We start from the raw sequence: 13939 nt of genomic DNA, 5'->3' as shown, positions 1-13939 counted from the left end.
GGGGAGGGGAGTTGGGAAGGCATTTCTCTGCTGGCTCAGAGGAGAAACTGCCTCAGCTGCTGTTATTATTAATAATAACATATATACACACACACTCATATAGAAACAAATATTCCCCACATACATTATAAAATTATAATTATTATTACATTACAGTATATTATAAATGTCTATTGTGTGTGTGTGTGTGTGTGTGTGTGTGTGTGTATATATATATATATGATATATGTATATATTATTATAGAATGTCAATATATAGTGTGTATATGTGTATGTATGTGTATATGTATATGTATATATATACAGTAGAGTCTCACTTATCCAAGCCTCTCTTATCCAAGTTTCTGGATTATCCAAGGCATTTTTGTACTCAATGTTTTCAATATATTGTGATATTTTGGTGCTAAATTCATACATACAGTAATTACAACATAACATTACTGCGCATTGAACTGCTTTTTCTGTCAAATTTGTTGTATAACATGATGTTTTGCTGCTTAATTTGTAAAATCATAACCTAATTTGATGTTTAATAGGCTTTTTCTTAATCCTTCCTTATTATCCAAGATATTCGCTTATCCAAGCTTCTGCCGGCCCGTTTAGCTTGGATAAGTGAGACTCTACTGTATATATTAGTATACATTATTATACTGTTATTATTGTTACTATTAATCTTAATATTCACTGTCCTCATGGTGCCTCCCTCCTTCCCTGAGATGTAGGGACTCCCCCTGAGGCTTTGTCTAATTATTATTATTATTATTATTATTATTATTATTATTATTATTATTCCAGGTACCTCTTCCGCTCTTTCAAGGCCACCAAGTTCTTCCAATCGACCAAACTGGATTGGGTGGAGGTGGGCCTGCAAGTCTGCCGCCAGGGCTACAACATGCTCAACCTCCTCATCCACCGCAAGAATCTCAACTACCTGCACTTGGACTACAACTTCAACCTGAAACCCGTCAAGACCCTCACTACCAAGGTGACACCTTAATTCCCCCCTCCATTTGCAATTACTGGGATGTAAGCCCTCTTGTGTGGTCAGTGGCAGGCCCTTGGGGCAGCTTTCTTGGTTGTCCCAGGGATCCACTGTCCTTGCAGATTCTCATTAACGTCTTTCTGGCCCCTCCCATCTTTTGCAGGAGAGGAAAAAGTCCCGTTTCGGTAATGCCTTCCACCTCTGCAGGGAGGTGCTGCGCCTGACCAAGCTGGTGGTGGACAGCCACGTCCAATACAGGTTGGGGAACGTGGACGCCTTCCAGGTAGGTCTTGCGCTCTGGCCCTGATTGGTTGGTTGGGGATTGCAGGGATCCATGGGATGTAGGAACCCCCCTTGAGGCCTTGTCTATTGTTATCATAATCATCATCATCATAATCAATTTACATCCTGCCTTTCTCCCCAAGGAGACAATAATAACAATATTATTAACTTTATTTTTCCTTTTGAGTCCTTGTCTGTCATTATTATTATCACCATCATCATTATTATTATTAAGGCTGATAATGATATCATCATCATTATTATTAAGTGCATTTCCCTCATCGTTGTCCCTCCTTCTCCCCCCTCCCAGTTGGCGGACGGACTGCAGTACATCTTTGCGCACGTGGGGCAACTGACGGGGATGTACCGCTACAAGTACAAGCTGATGCGTCAGATCCGGATGTGCAAGGATCTCAAGCACCTCATCTATTACCGCTTCAACACAGTGAGTCCTGCTGAGAGATTGGGATCAGGCAAGAAGTTGGGTGGGATTCCTGGTCCACCTGCTGGTCTGATTCCATTTTTGCCTTGCAGGGTCCAGTGGGCAAGGGCCCCGGCTGTGGCTTCTGGGCTCCCGGCTGGCGAGTCTGGCTCTTCTTCATGAGGGGCATCACCCCGCTGCTGGAGCGATGGCTGGGCAACCTCCTGGCCAGGCAGTTCGAAGGTAAGCAAGTTCCAGGCGCGGGGCCGCTCAACTTTTTCCTGCATCCTACTGGACACTTCACTTATCTGTGGCATTTGGGGGAATCTCTAGAATGTTTTCCTTTTAGTCCATCTCGCTCAGTGGTGCGTGTGCCTCCCCTCCAATTGCTCTATCCCCATCTCCTCTTCTCAGGCTGCCACTCAAAAGGCTAGATGACCATATGTCAGAAATGCTGACAAGCTGATGGGAGTTGGACTAGGTGCACTTTGGGGATTTCTCCAACTTTAGTGAAGTATAAGCTGCCTGGGAGTTCAGTGGAGCCTCTTTCCTTCTCTGGAGGTTTTCAAACAGAGGCTGGATGGGTTTGGGCTGGCCGACCATCTGTTGTGCATGACTTCACTGTGCCTTCCTGCCTGGCTGAAGGGGTTTTGGACTAGAAGACCCTTATACAACTAAAGAGTTACATAATAATAATGCCAGCAACCTTTTATAACAATAATGATGTTGTTATTGTTGATGATGACGATGGAGTTGCCTTCTCTGGAGCTGGATGGCAGTCTGTTGGGAGGGCTTTGATGTTGTCTCCCTGTGTGAAAATGGGTTTGGGGTGGATGGCCATCTGTCATGAGTGCTTTGAGTATGCCTTTCTGCCTGGTTGAAGGGGTTTTGGACTAGATGGCCCTTGGAGGTCTCTTCCAACTCTAGGATTTAATAATAATAATAAAAATAATAATAATAAGGGGTTGGACTAGATACACTTGGAAAGTGTTCGACTTGTGATTTTGGGATACGAAATCCAGCATCTATATCTTGTTTGCTGTGTTATACTATGACTTTGTATCAATGATAGTAATAATAATAATAATAATAATAATGATAATAAGGGGTTGGACTAGATACACTTGGGAAGTGTTTGACTTGTGATTTTGGGATACGAAATCCAGCATATATATCTTGTTTGCTGTGTCATACTATGACTTTGTATCAATAATAATAATAATAATAATAATAATAATAAGGAGTTGGACTAGATACACTTGGGAAGTGTTTGACTTGTGATTTTGGGATACGAAATCCCGCATATATATCTTGTTTGCTGTGTCATACTATTACTTTGTATCAATAATAATAATGCCAGCAACCTTTGATGATCGTAATAATGTTGTTGTTTATGTTGTTCTCCTTCTGTGGAAGCTTTTAAACTGAGACTGGGTGGGTGGGTGGGTGGCCATCCAGGGGTGCCTCCGTTGTTTCCTCCTGCTTGGCTGAAAGGGGTTGGACTAGATATCCCTTGGGTACTTCTTTTCTGATCGACGACCCTCCTCCTTCCTCTCAGGCCGGCACTCAAAGGGGGTGGCCAAGACGGTGACCAAGCAGCGAGTGGAGTCGCACTTCGACTTGGAGCTGCGGGCGGCCGTGATGCACGACATCCTGGACATGATGCCCGAAGGCATCAAGCAGAACAAGGCCCGCACCATCTTGCAGCACCTGAGCGAGGCCTGGCGCTGCTGGAAGGCCAACATCCCCTGGAAGGCAAGGCCCAGCCCCTTTCCTCTCCCTTTCGGCTTTGGGCTCTCCTTGATCAACCAGAGGGCCCTCTTTGTCAAACTGCATTAATTCTACAGTAGAGGGATTTTATTTATTTCTTTTACTTAGTTACTTTGTTTTGTTTTAGTTCCCTGAATTTTATTATTGTTATTATTGATGTATTTAACACAGCTCCTCTAAGTGTCTGATACTCATTTGCTCTCTTGATCTGTTTGGTTTATCTTGTTTATTGCTTTGTCCTTATTTTGGAGCACGAAGCCCCTTTGACTCTTCTTCTGTCCTCAGGTCCCTGGCCTGCCGACTCCCATTGAGAACATGATCCTGCGCTACGTCAAGGCCAAAGCTGACTGGTGGACCAACACGGCCCACTACAACCGGGAGCGCATCCGGCGGGGGGCCACCGTGGACAAGACCGTCTGCAAGAAGAACCTGGGCCGCCTCACCCGCCTCTACCTCAAGGCCGAGCAGGAGCGCCAGCACAACTACCTCAAGGTCGGCGGGCTGTTGGAATTCCATCAAGAAATGTAGTTTTAATAAAACTTTTGAAACTTTGTAAAGGTGGAACTCTGCATCTCGTTCCTTAAACTCAAGAATTCTTAACAGCTTCTACTAAGGGCTCTTTTGTGTTTTTCAAGTGCGTTTGCTAACAGGAAGGGCCTCACAGCGACACCTCTCTTTCTCTCCCTCAGGACGGGCCCTACATCACGGCAGAGGAGGCCGTGGCCGTCTACACCACCACCGTCCACTGGCTGGAGAGCCGCCGCTTCTCGCCCATCCCCTTCCCACCGCTCTCCTATAAACACGACACCAAGCTCCTCATCCTGGCCCTGGAGAGGCTCAAGGAGGCTTACAGGTAACGGGCTGGATGGCCCTCTGTTGGGAGGGATCAGGTTGTGCCTTTCCATCCTGGCAGGAGGGGGCTGGACTGGATGGCCTTTGGGGTCCTTTCCAACCATTAAGAGTCTCTCTCAATCATCTATCTATCCTCTCTCTATCATATCTGTGGCTAGCTAGATGACCATCTATTGGGAGGGCTTTGATAGTGTCTTGGTGGCAGAAGGGGGCTGGACTGGATGGCCTCTGGGGTCCCCTCCAACTCTAGGAGTCTGTGATATACCTTTAATCTCTCCCAATCATTTTCTATCCTCTCTATCATATCTATAGCTGGATGAATTATCATCTGTTGGGAGGGCTTTGATAGTGTCTTCCTTGATGGCAGAAGGGGGTTGGACTGGATGGCCTGTGAGGTCCTATCCAATTTTAGGATTCTGTGATATTATTGTGAGATGCTTTGAGTCTCCTTATGGAGAGAAAAAAGATATAAATAAACATAATAATACAGTAGAGTCTCACTTATCCAACATTCACTTATCCAACGTTCTGGATTATCCAACACATTTTTGTAAATGTTTCAATACATCGTGATGTTTTGGTGCTTAATTTGTAAAATCATAACCTAATTTGCTGTTTAATAGGCTTTTCCTTGATCCCTCCTTATTATCCAACGTATTCGCTTATCCAGTGTTCTGCCGGCCTGTTTATGTTGGATAAGTGAGAGACTACTGTAATAATAATTCCACTTGGTTCCTCCCAGTGTCAAGTCCCGCCTGAACCAGTCGCAGAGGGAAGAGCTGGGCCTGATAGAACAAGCCTATGACAACCCCCACGAGGCTTTGTCCCGCATCAAGCGGCACTTGCTCACCCAGCGGGCCTTCAAGGAGGTGAGGCTATAGGAATAATCATAATAGTAATTATTATTATTATTATTATTATTATTATTATTACTACTATTTAACTTCTTGGCAAGGTGATGGCCAAGGTATTGTCCCTCTGGCTGACTTCCTGTCTTCTTTGATCCAGGTGGGCATTGAGTTCATGGACCTGTACAGTCACTTGGTCCCGGTGTACGACGTGGAGCCGCTGGAGAAGATCACGGACGCCTACCTGGACCAGTACCTTTGGTACGAAGCCGACAAGCGGCGCCTTTTCCCCCCCTGGATCAAGCCGGCCGACACCGAGCCCCCTCCCCTCCTGGTCTACAAGTGGTGTCAAGGTGAGTCGGCCTTTCTATATATCGGAAATGTATATTTGCATGATTGGGGGGTGGTGTTCTGTCCATCTGTCGCCTTATCCATCAACCCGCTAGTGTTTATGGAGCTAAATGGTCTTTAGGAGTCCCTTCTAACTCTAGGAGTATTCTGTGATTCTAAGACCAGTGGTTCCCAACCTTTTTTTGACCAGGGACCACTCTCCAACATTATTATTATTTATTAGCGACATTTATATCCCGCCCTTCTCACCCCGAAGGGGACTCAGGGCAGCTTACAAGTTATATATACATACAATATATTATATTATTAGTATAGCACGATATAAGCATTATATAAGCATTATATATTATTATATTGTACTATTAATTTATTTATTAGCGACATTTATATCCCGCCCTTCTCACCTCGAAGGGGACTCAGGGCGGCATACAAGTTAAAAATACATACAATATATTATATTATTAGTATAGCACGATATAAGCATTATATAAGCATTATATATTATTATATTGTACTATTAATTAATTTATTAGCGACATTTATATCCCGCCCTTCTCACCTCGAAGGGGACTCAGGGCGGCTTACAAGTTAAAAATACATACAATATATTACATTATTAGTATAGCACAATATTGCAATATTAGTAATATTACATGTAATATAAATATACACTTATAATTATCAATATTATATGTATATACAATATATTACATTAGTACAGTATAATATGAGTATTATATATTATTATATTGTTAAATTGATAAATAGACTCAAGGTGGCTAACAAGCACACATGTTTGTTATTATTCAAAGGGAGTCAAGGCAGCTAGGAAGCACACATTATTATTATTATCATCATCATAATCATTATTACCTTCATTATTTTCTATTATTATAATTTCTTATTATTTCCCAGGCATCAACAACCTGCAGGACGTCTGGGAGACAGGCGAAGGGGAGTGCAACGTGATGCTGGAGTCGCGCTTTGAGAAGATGTATGAGAAGATTGACTTGACGCTGCTCAACAGGCTGCTGCGCCTCATTGTGGACCATAACATTGCTGACTACATGACAGCCAAGAACAACGTGGTCATCAACTACAAGGACATGAACCACACCAACTCCTACGGCATCATCCGGGGCCTGCAGTTCGCCTCCTTCATCGTCCAGTACTACGGCCTAGTCATGGATCTGCTGGTACTGGGCCTGCACCGCGCCAGCGAGATGGCTGGCCCCCCACAGATGCCCAACGACTTCCTTAGCTTCCAGGACGTGGCCACCGAAGCTGCTCACCCCATCCGCCTCTTCTGCCGCTACATAGACCGCATCCACATCTTCTTCAGGTAAGGAGAGATACAGAGCTAATAGGTGTAATCCATTATATGTATAATATATATTATACAATATAATATAGCTAATATGCTGTAGTATGATATGTATATTGTAATATTATATGTATAATATATGTATGGTGTGTAATAGAATATGATATGCAAGTAATCTAACTGCCCTGAGTCCCTATATATATTGTTTCCTAATTAATATATTATAATGTGTCTAATATAATACGTAAATAATTTAATATATTTAACACACTATATATTGTAATGTATCATAAATAGGATATAATGTGTCTAATATAATGTAATGGGGAGCCCCCGAGAGCGCGGCAGATTAAACCGTTGAGCTACTGAACTTGCTGACTGAAAGGTCAGCAGTTCGAATCCGGGGAGCAAGGTGAGCTCTCGCGGTTAGCCCCAGATTCTGCCAACCTAGAAGTTTGAAAACATGCAGATGTGAGTAGATCAATGTACTGCTCTGGCAGGAAAGTAACAGAGTTCCATGCAGACATGCCTATGACCACATGACCTTTGAGGCTCTTTGGCTTAGAAATGTCAGGAAAACCTTTACCTTTTATTATAATGTAATATGTTAATACATTCAGTACAGTACATTTGAGTTGCTTTGAGTCTCTGTATGGAGAGAAAAAGCAGGATATAAATAATGTATTATAAGTAAGATACTATGTGTATGACATATGTATATAATATATAATGTATATTATAGTTATATGTGCATAATATGAATTATAAAATATGTATAACATATTATATATAATAGGTGTATAATATATTATAACACAATATAATGCACGATATATACAAGTATAATATGTATAACATAATCCCATATGTGTATAACAAGTGGGAAGGCCTGTTTATGCTATTCAGACCCATAGTTGCTGGAACTTTGACCAGGTCACCTGAGCTTGAGGCCATGAGTAACTTGTATCGCACCTGAACATTAGGAAGAACTGTAACAAGAGAACAAGAGAACAGTGGAATTCTCTGCCTCAGAGTCCGGTGGAGGCTTTGAAACAGAGGTTGAATGGCCATCTGTTGGGGATGCTTTGATTGCACTTTTCCTGTTTGGCAGAAGGAGTTTAAACCGGATGGTCTTTAGGGTTCTTTTCCAATGCTAGGATTCTATGTTTCTGGCTTTTCAGGTTCACAGCGGACGAGGCGCGGGACCTGATCCAACGCTACCTGACGGAGCACCCGGACCCCAACAACGAGAACATTGTGGGCTACAACAACAAGAAGTGCTGGCCCCGAGATGCCCGCATGCGCCTCATGAAGCATGACGTCAACCTGTGAGTCGGGGATCAGAGGCAGCAGGGGAGGGGCTCCCTTCTGTCCCGGGTTTCCAAGCTCAGACTCTTTGTTTCCTCGCTTGGGGTCCAGGGGCCGCGCCGTCTTCTGGGACATCAAGAACCGCCTCCCGCGTTCGGTGACCACGGTCCAGTGGGAGAACAGCTTCGTCTCGGTCTACAGCAAGGACAACCCCAACCTGCTCTTCAACATGTGCGGCTTTGAGTGCCGCATCCTTCCCAAGTGCCGCACCAGCTACGAGGAGTTCACCCACAAAGACGGCGTCTGGAACCTCCAGAACGAGGTGCGTCCGGCGAAGGAGGAATCCCCTCTAAGTGGGAGACATTTGCCCAGGGATTCCCCATTGGTGGTGGCGGTGGTGGTGGTGATGATGATGATGATGATAATAATAATAGGGAAGCATGGGAGTTGCAGTTTTACTTAGCTCTTGAGCCTCCTCTGCCCAAGAGGGCTGGTGTCTCACCAAACTACAACTCCCAGCGTTTCATTGCATCCAGCCAGGGTAGTGAGAAGTGGGGTCCCACTGGTCTCCCATCCTGGGGCCGGCTGGGCCGAGCCCCCAAAACAATATATACATTAGTAAATAATAACAACAGCTACTACCTGTGGTTGCCAATAATAGTAACAATGATGATGATGATGAAGATGAATGATAGTAGTAATAGGAATTTCCCCCCAGTCTTTTCAGCCATGCCCAGCCCTGCATAGCACTCAAAGCCATGTTACATTATTTAATAATAATAATAATAATAAAGGCCATCCTACTGGGATCTGCACGCAGCTTCCGAAAATACATCACACAGTCCTAGACACTTGGGAAGTGTTCGACTTGTGATTTTGTGATACGAAATCCAGCATATCTGTCTTGTTTGCTGTGTCATAATAATAATAATAATAATAATAATAATAATAATAATGAATCTTTTCTCAATGTTCTCCCTGAGGTCTCCCATTCAGGGATCAGCTGGACAATTCAATAAATACTGTATATACTCGAGTATAAGCCTAGTTTTTCAGCCCTTTTTTTAAGACTGAAAAAGCCCCCCTTGGCTTATACTCGGGTGAGGGTCCTGGTTGACTTATATTTGGGTCAGCTTATACTCGAGAATATATGTGACATTTATTATTTTTCTCTGTTATTGTTGCTACTATTACATTTACTTTACTCTAATTATATTTTTTTAATTATTATTATTATTACATTTATTATTTCACTCTGATCTTATTATTGTTATTGCATTGATTATTTTACTCTATTTATTATTACTTGTGTTATTTTCCTGTATTTATTATTATTTTTATTATTATTACATGTATTCTTTTACTCGATTGTTATTAAAAGGATACATAAGCACATGGACATTGAAGAAGATGAGAATAATGATTTGATCTGACAGTCTTATGTTAAATTTGAGCTTGATGTAAATATTCAAAAACATTTAACCTACTGATGCCTCAATTAATGTAATTTTATGGGTATCTATTTTTATTTCTGAAATTTCCCACCCTCAGCTTATACTGGAGTCAATGTTTTCCTAGTTTTTTTGTGGTAAAATTAGGTGCCTCGGCTTATATTCGGGTCGGCTTATACTTGAGTATATACGGTAATAGTAGTAGTAATAATAATAATACTAATAATATAGGAATCTTTTCTCAATGTTCTCCCTGAGGTCTCCCATTCAGGGATCAGCTGGGCAATACAATAAATAATACTAATAATATTGCTTACAGTCATCATCCCCTCTTTCCCTCCCTCCCTTTTGTCCCTGCAGGTGACCAAGGAACGGACAGCGCAGTGCTTCCTGCGGGTGGACGATGAGTCCATGCAACGCTTCCACAACCGGGTCCGGCAGATCCTCATGGCCTCGGGGTCCACCACCTTCACAAAGGTGAGGGGAGAGGGAGGGAACCCTTGTGCTTCCAGGGTGGGACATTGAAAGGAGGCCGTCATGTTGCTGAGGCCAGCTCTCCCCCGCTTCCCCTCCTGCAGATTGTAAACAAGTGGAACACGGCCCTGATCGGCCTGATGACCTACTTCCGGGAGGCGGTGGTCAACACCCAGGAGCTGCTGGACCTGCTGGTCAAGTGCGAGAACAAGATCCAGACCCGCATCAAGATCGGCCTGAACTCCAAGATGCCCAGTCGCTTCCCGCCGGTGGTCTTCTACACCCCGAAGGAGCTGGGGGGCCTGGGCATGCTCTCCATGGGGCACGTCCTCATCCCGCAGTCAGACCTCAGGTGGGCAGGGCTCTGCATACAGGGCAGGGGGCTTCGGGGGGTCAGGCCAGGCCACCGAGCCACCGCCATCTTTCGGTCTTTTATTACCAATATTTGAAATAATTTTAATCCATTTCTTAACAATAACTCACCAAAAGCTATATGTGTGTGTGTGTGTGTGTTTGTGTGTGTACATATTTCCCCCTTTTCTCCCATGGGTGGAATTCAAAGTGGCGGGAATCTACCTATCTCTAAAACTACCTATATAATAATAAATAATAATCAGGACCTCAAGATTGAACTTCAAAGACTCTGACAGAAACCAGTGCAGGTGGTCCCGGTGGTGATCGGCACACTGGGTGCTGTTCCAAAAGATCTCAGCCGGCATTTGGAAACAATAAACATTGACAAAATTACGATCTGCCAACTGCAAAAGGCCACCCTACTGGGATCTGCGCGCATCATCTGAAAATACATCACACAGTGTTCGACTTGTGATTTTGTGAAACAAAATCCAGCATATCTATCTTGCTTGCTGTGTCATAATAAAATAATAATAATAATAATAATAATAATAATAATAATAATAATAATAATAATAATAATAATAATAAAGGCCATCCTACTGGGATCTGCACGCATCATCCGAAAATACATCACACAGTCCTAGACACTTGGGAAGTGTTCGACATGTGATTTTGTGAAACGAAATCCAGCATATCTATCTTGTTTGCTGTGTCATAATAAAATAATAATAATAATAATAATAATAACTTTATCTATATCCCTCCTCCATCTCCCCCAAAGGGGACTCGGGGCGGCTTACAGATAATACCAGATAAAAGCAATAACAATATACAATACATCAATAAACAAAAACATACACAAATTATAAAATTTTAAACATTAACCTATAGAACTAAAAAACACGTTTAATAAAACATGGCATTAAAACAGCGAGGTTATGATAATAGACTAGGTAAAGTGCACATTATAAAAGTTGTAAACTCAAGATAACAGATAAAGTGCTGCATACGTACATTGATTTTAAGTGCGAGAACAAGGCATATTGTGTTTGGCGATTGGTTGTTGTTGAGTTATGTTTCCATGATGTTTTTCCAGTTGAGTCAATTCTTTGTGTGTTTCTCTAAAGGTGGTCCAAGCAGACGGACGTGGGCATCACGCACTTCCGATCGGGGATGAGCCACGAGGAGGACCAGCTCATCCCCAACCTTTACCGCTACATCCAGCCCTGGGAGAGCGAGTTCATCGACTCCCAAAGGGTCTGGGCAGAGTATGCCCTCAAGAGGCAGGAGGCCATCGCCCAGAACAGGTTTGTCACACGGCTGGAGGTTAAGGCGAATGTGTTATATGGCTCAGGTGCGAGTTGTTTGAAGGGCCGTAGTCTCCCTCGCTACGAACCCATTGGAGCTCTGCCATCCTCTGAGGAGGGTCTCCTCCTCTCTGTCCCACCCAAAGAGGGCCATCTAGTCCAACTCCCTTTTGGCATGACACCATCAAAACTCTCCCAACAGATGACCAGCCAGCTATAGATGTGATAGATAGAAGGGGATTGGACTGGATGGCCCCTGGGGACCCTTCCAACTCTAGGATTCTATGGCATAAAACCTCTCAATCATTTCTATGTCATAGAATCCTATGAGGGGCCCCAAGGCCTATTTATATGATAGTTTTGATAGTTATTATTGTTACTACTGTTGTTATTGTGTATCACAATCCTAGACTTGGAAGGGCCACCCACTCCAACCCCCTTCTGTCATAAAGACATAGACACCATACGATGGCCATCCAGCCATATATCTATATGACAGAGTTCTGGTAGATGTTGTTGTTGTTTGTTTATTTATTTCTTTATTATTTATTAAATTTACATCCCACTCTTCTCACCCCAAAGGGGACTCAGAGCGGCTTACAAATCAAATGTACATACACTATATTACTAGCATAGCACAATATAACCATTTAATTATTATATTGTACTATATCATTATATGGTAATATTATTAGTAATACAGTAGAGTCTCACTTATCCAAGCTAAATGGGCCGGCAGAAGCTTGGATAAGCGAATATCTTGGATAATAAGGAGGGATTAAGGAAAAACCTATTAAACATCAAATTAGGTCATGATTTTACAAATTAAGCACTAAAACATGTTATACAACAAATTTGACAGATTTCAATATATCGTGATATTTTGGTGCTAAATTCGTAAATACAGTAATTACAACGTAACATTACTGCGTATTGAACTACTTTTTTTTTCAAATTTGTTGTATAACATGAAGTTTTGGTGCTTAATTTGTGAAATCATAACCTAATTTGATGTTTAATAGACTTTTCCTTAATCCCTCCTTATTATCCAAGATATTCGCTTATCCAAGCTTCTGCTGGCCCGTTTAGCTTGGATAAGTGAGACTCTACTGTACTTGTAAACTGCCCTGAGTCCCCTTCGGGGTGAGAAGGGTGGGATATAAATGTCGCAAATAAATAATAAATAAATATCTATCTATCCTTTCTCAATCCCCCCCCCCCCCCTGACACCATGCCAGTATTTTAAATTGGTAGTGATGGGTCTGTGTGTGTGCCAAGAGTGGTCCAGCTCCACTGTTGGCCGGCTTCACGATGCTCTCGCTGGGTGCGGTGGACTACACCTCCCATCTTCCTGGGCCTTCCTCTGTCTTCTCAGGCGCCTGACGCTGGAGGACTTGGAGGACTCCTGGGACCGGGGCATCCCGCGCATCAACACACTCTTCCAGAAGGACCGCCACACGTTGGCCTACGATAAAGGATGGCGGGTCCGGACGGACTTCAAGCAGTATCAGGTAGGAGCTGTGAAGTGAGGTCTCCGCAGCGAGGCGAGGGGTCCATAGCTCCCTGGAAAGGGCTCTCTGTGATGCTCCTCTCCTTGTGCAGGTCCTGAAGCAGAACCCCTTCTGGTGGACCCACCAGCGCCACGACGGGAAGCTCTGGAACCTGAACAACTACCGGACGGACATGATCCAGGCACTGGGAGGCGTGGAGGGCATCCTGGAGCACACCCTCTTCAAGGGCACCTACTTCCCCACCTGGGAGGGGCTCTTCTGGTACGGAGGAGGGACGGACAGGCCGCGGGAGGGTCCCATGGAAGTGTGGAAGCTCCCACCCTAAGCCTCACCTCCCTTTCCCTTCCAGGGAGAAAGCCAGCGGCTTCGAGGAGTCCATGAAGTGGAAGAAGCTGACCAACGCCCAGCGCTCCGGCCTCAACCAGATCCCCAACCGACGCTTCACCCTCTGGTGGTCCCCCACCATCAACAGGGCCAACGTGAGTGACCCCCAGACTGGGCTCCCATTCGGCTCTACTCTCCCATCCAGTTTTGAGCCCCAGAGTCTGCCACAATATTATAATATTCTTATCTGTGGTCCCATTTGGCTCTGTGGCCCTGACCATTCCTAAGCATCACCAGATTATGATTATCATTATTATCGTTATTATTATTACTATTATTTGTGTTATCCTTTACCTCAACAGTCCCATCCAGCCCTA

At 43.7% G+C, this 13939-nt stretch overlaps 1 protein-coding gene across 1 annotated transcript in view; it reads left to right on the top strand.

Moving 5' to 3' along the window:
- The window catches only part of prpf8 (pre-mRNA processing factor 8), a 35274-nt gene that overhangs the window by 7403 nt on the left and 13932 nt on the right, over positions 1–13939 (top strand). Inside the window, exons 11-28 of the mRNA XM_062960658.1 lie at positions 796–985; positions 1146–1265; positions 1575–1709; positions 1799–1928; positions 3244–3440; positions 3741–3947; positions 4145–4308; positions 5050–5176; positions 5316–5508; positions 6422–6848; positions 8012–8158; positions 8250–8460; positions 9950–10066; positions 10168–10415; positions 11548–11727; positions 13103–13238; positions 13330–13499; positions 13588–13717. Coding sequence (XP_062816728.1) covers positions 796–985; positions 1146–1265; positions 1575–1709; positions 1799–1928; positions 3244–3440; positions 3741–3947; positions 4145–4308; positions 5050–5176; positions 5316–5508; positions 6422–6848; positions 8012–8158; positions 8250–8460; positions 9950–10066; positions 10168–10415; positions 11548–11727; positions 13103–13238; positions 13330–13499; positions 13588–13717 — 3229 coding nt within the window. The remainder of the gene's footprint in view (positions 1–795; positions 986–1145; positions 1266–1574; positions 1710–1798; positions 1929–3243; positions 3441–3740; positions 3948–4144; positions 4309–5049; positions 5177–5315; positions 5509–6421; positions 6849–8011; positions 8159–8249; positions 8461–9949; positions 10067–10167; positions 10416–11547; positions 11728–13102; positions 13239–13329; positions 13500–13587; positions 13718–13939) is intronic.

The sequence above is a fragment of the Anolis carolinensis genome, unplaced genomic scaffold, assembly GCF_035594765.1.
Source record: "Anolis carolinensis isolate JA03-04 unplaced genomic scaffold, rAnoCar3.1.pri scaffold_7, whole genome shotgun sequence".
In the NCBI taxonomy this organism is placed as follows: Eukaryota; Metazoa; Chordata; class Lepidosauria; order Squamata; family Dactyloidae; genus Anolis; species Anolis carolinensis.
Note: the sequence above shows the minus strand (reverse complement) of the source record. Positions and strands in the feature narration are given on the sequence as shown.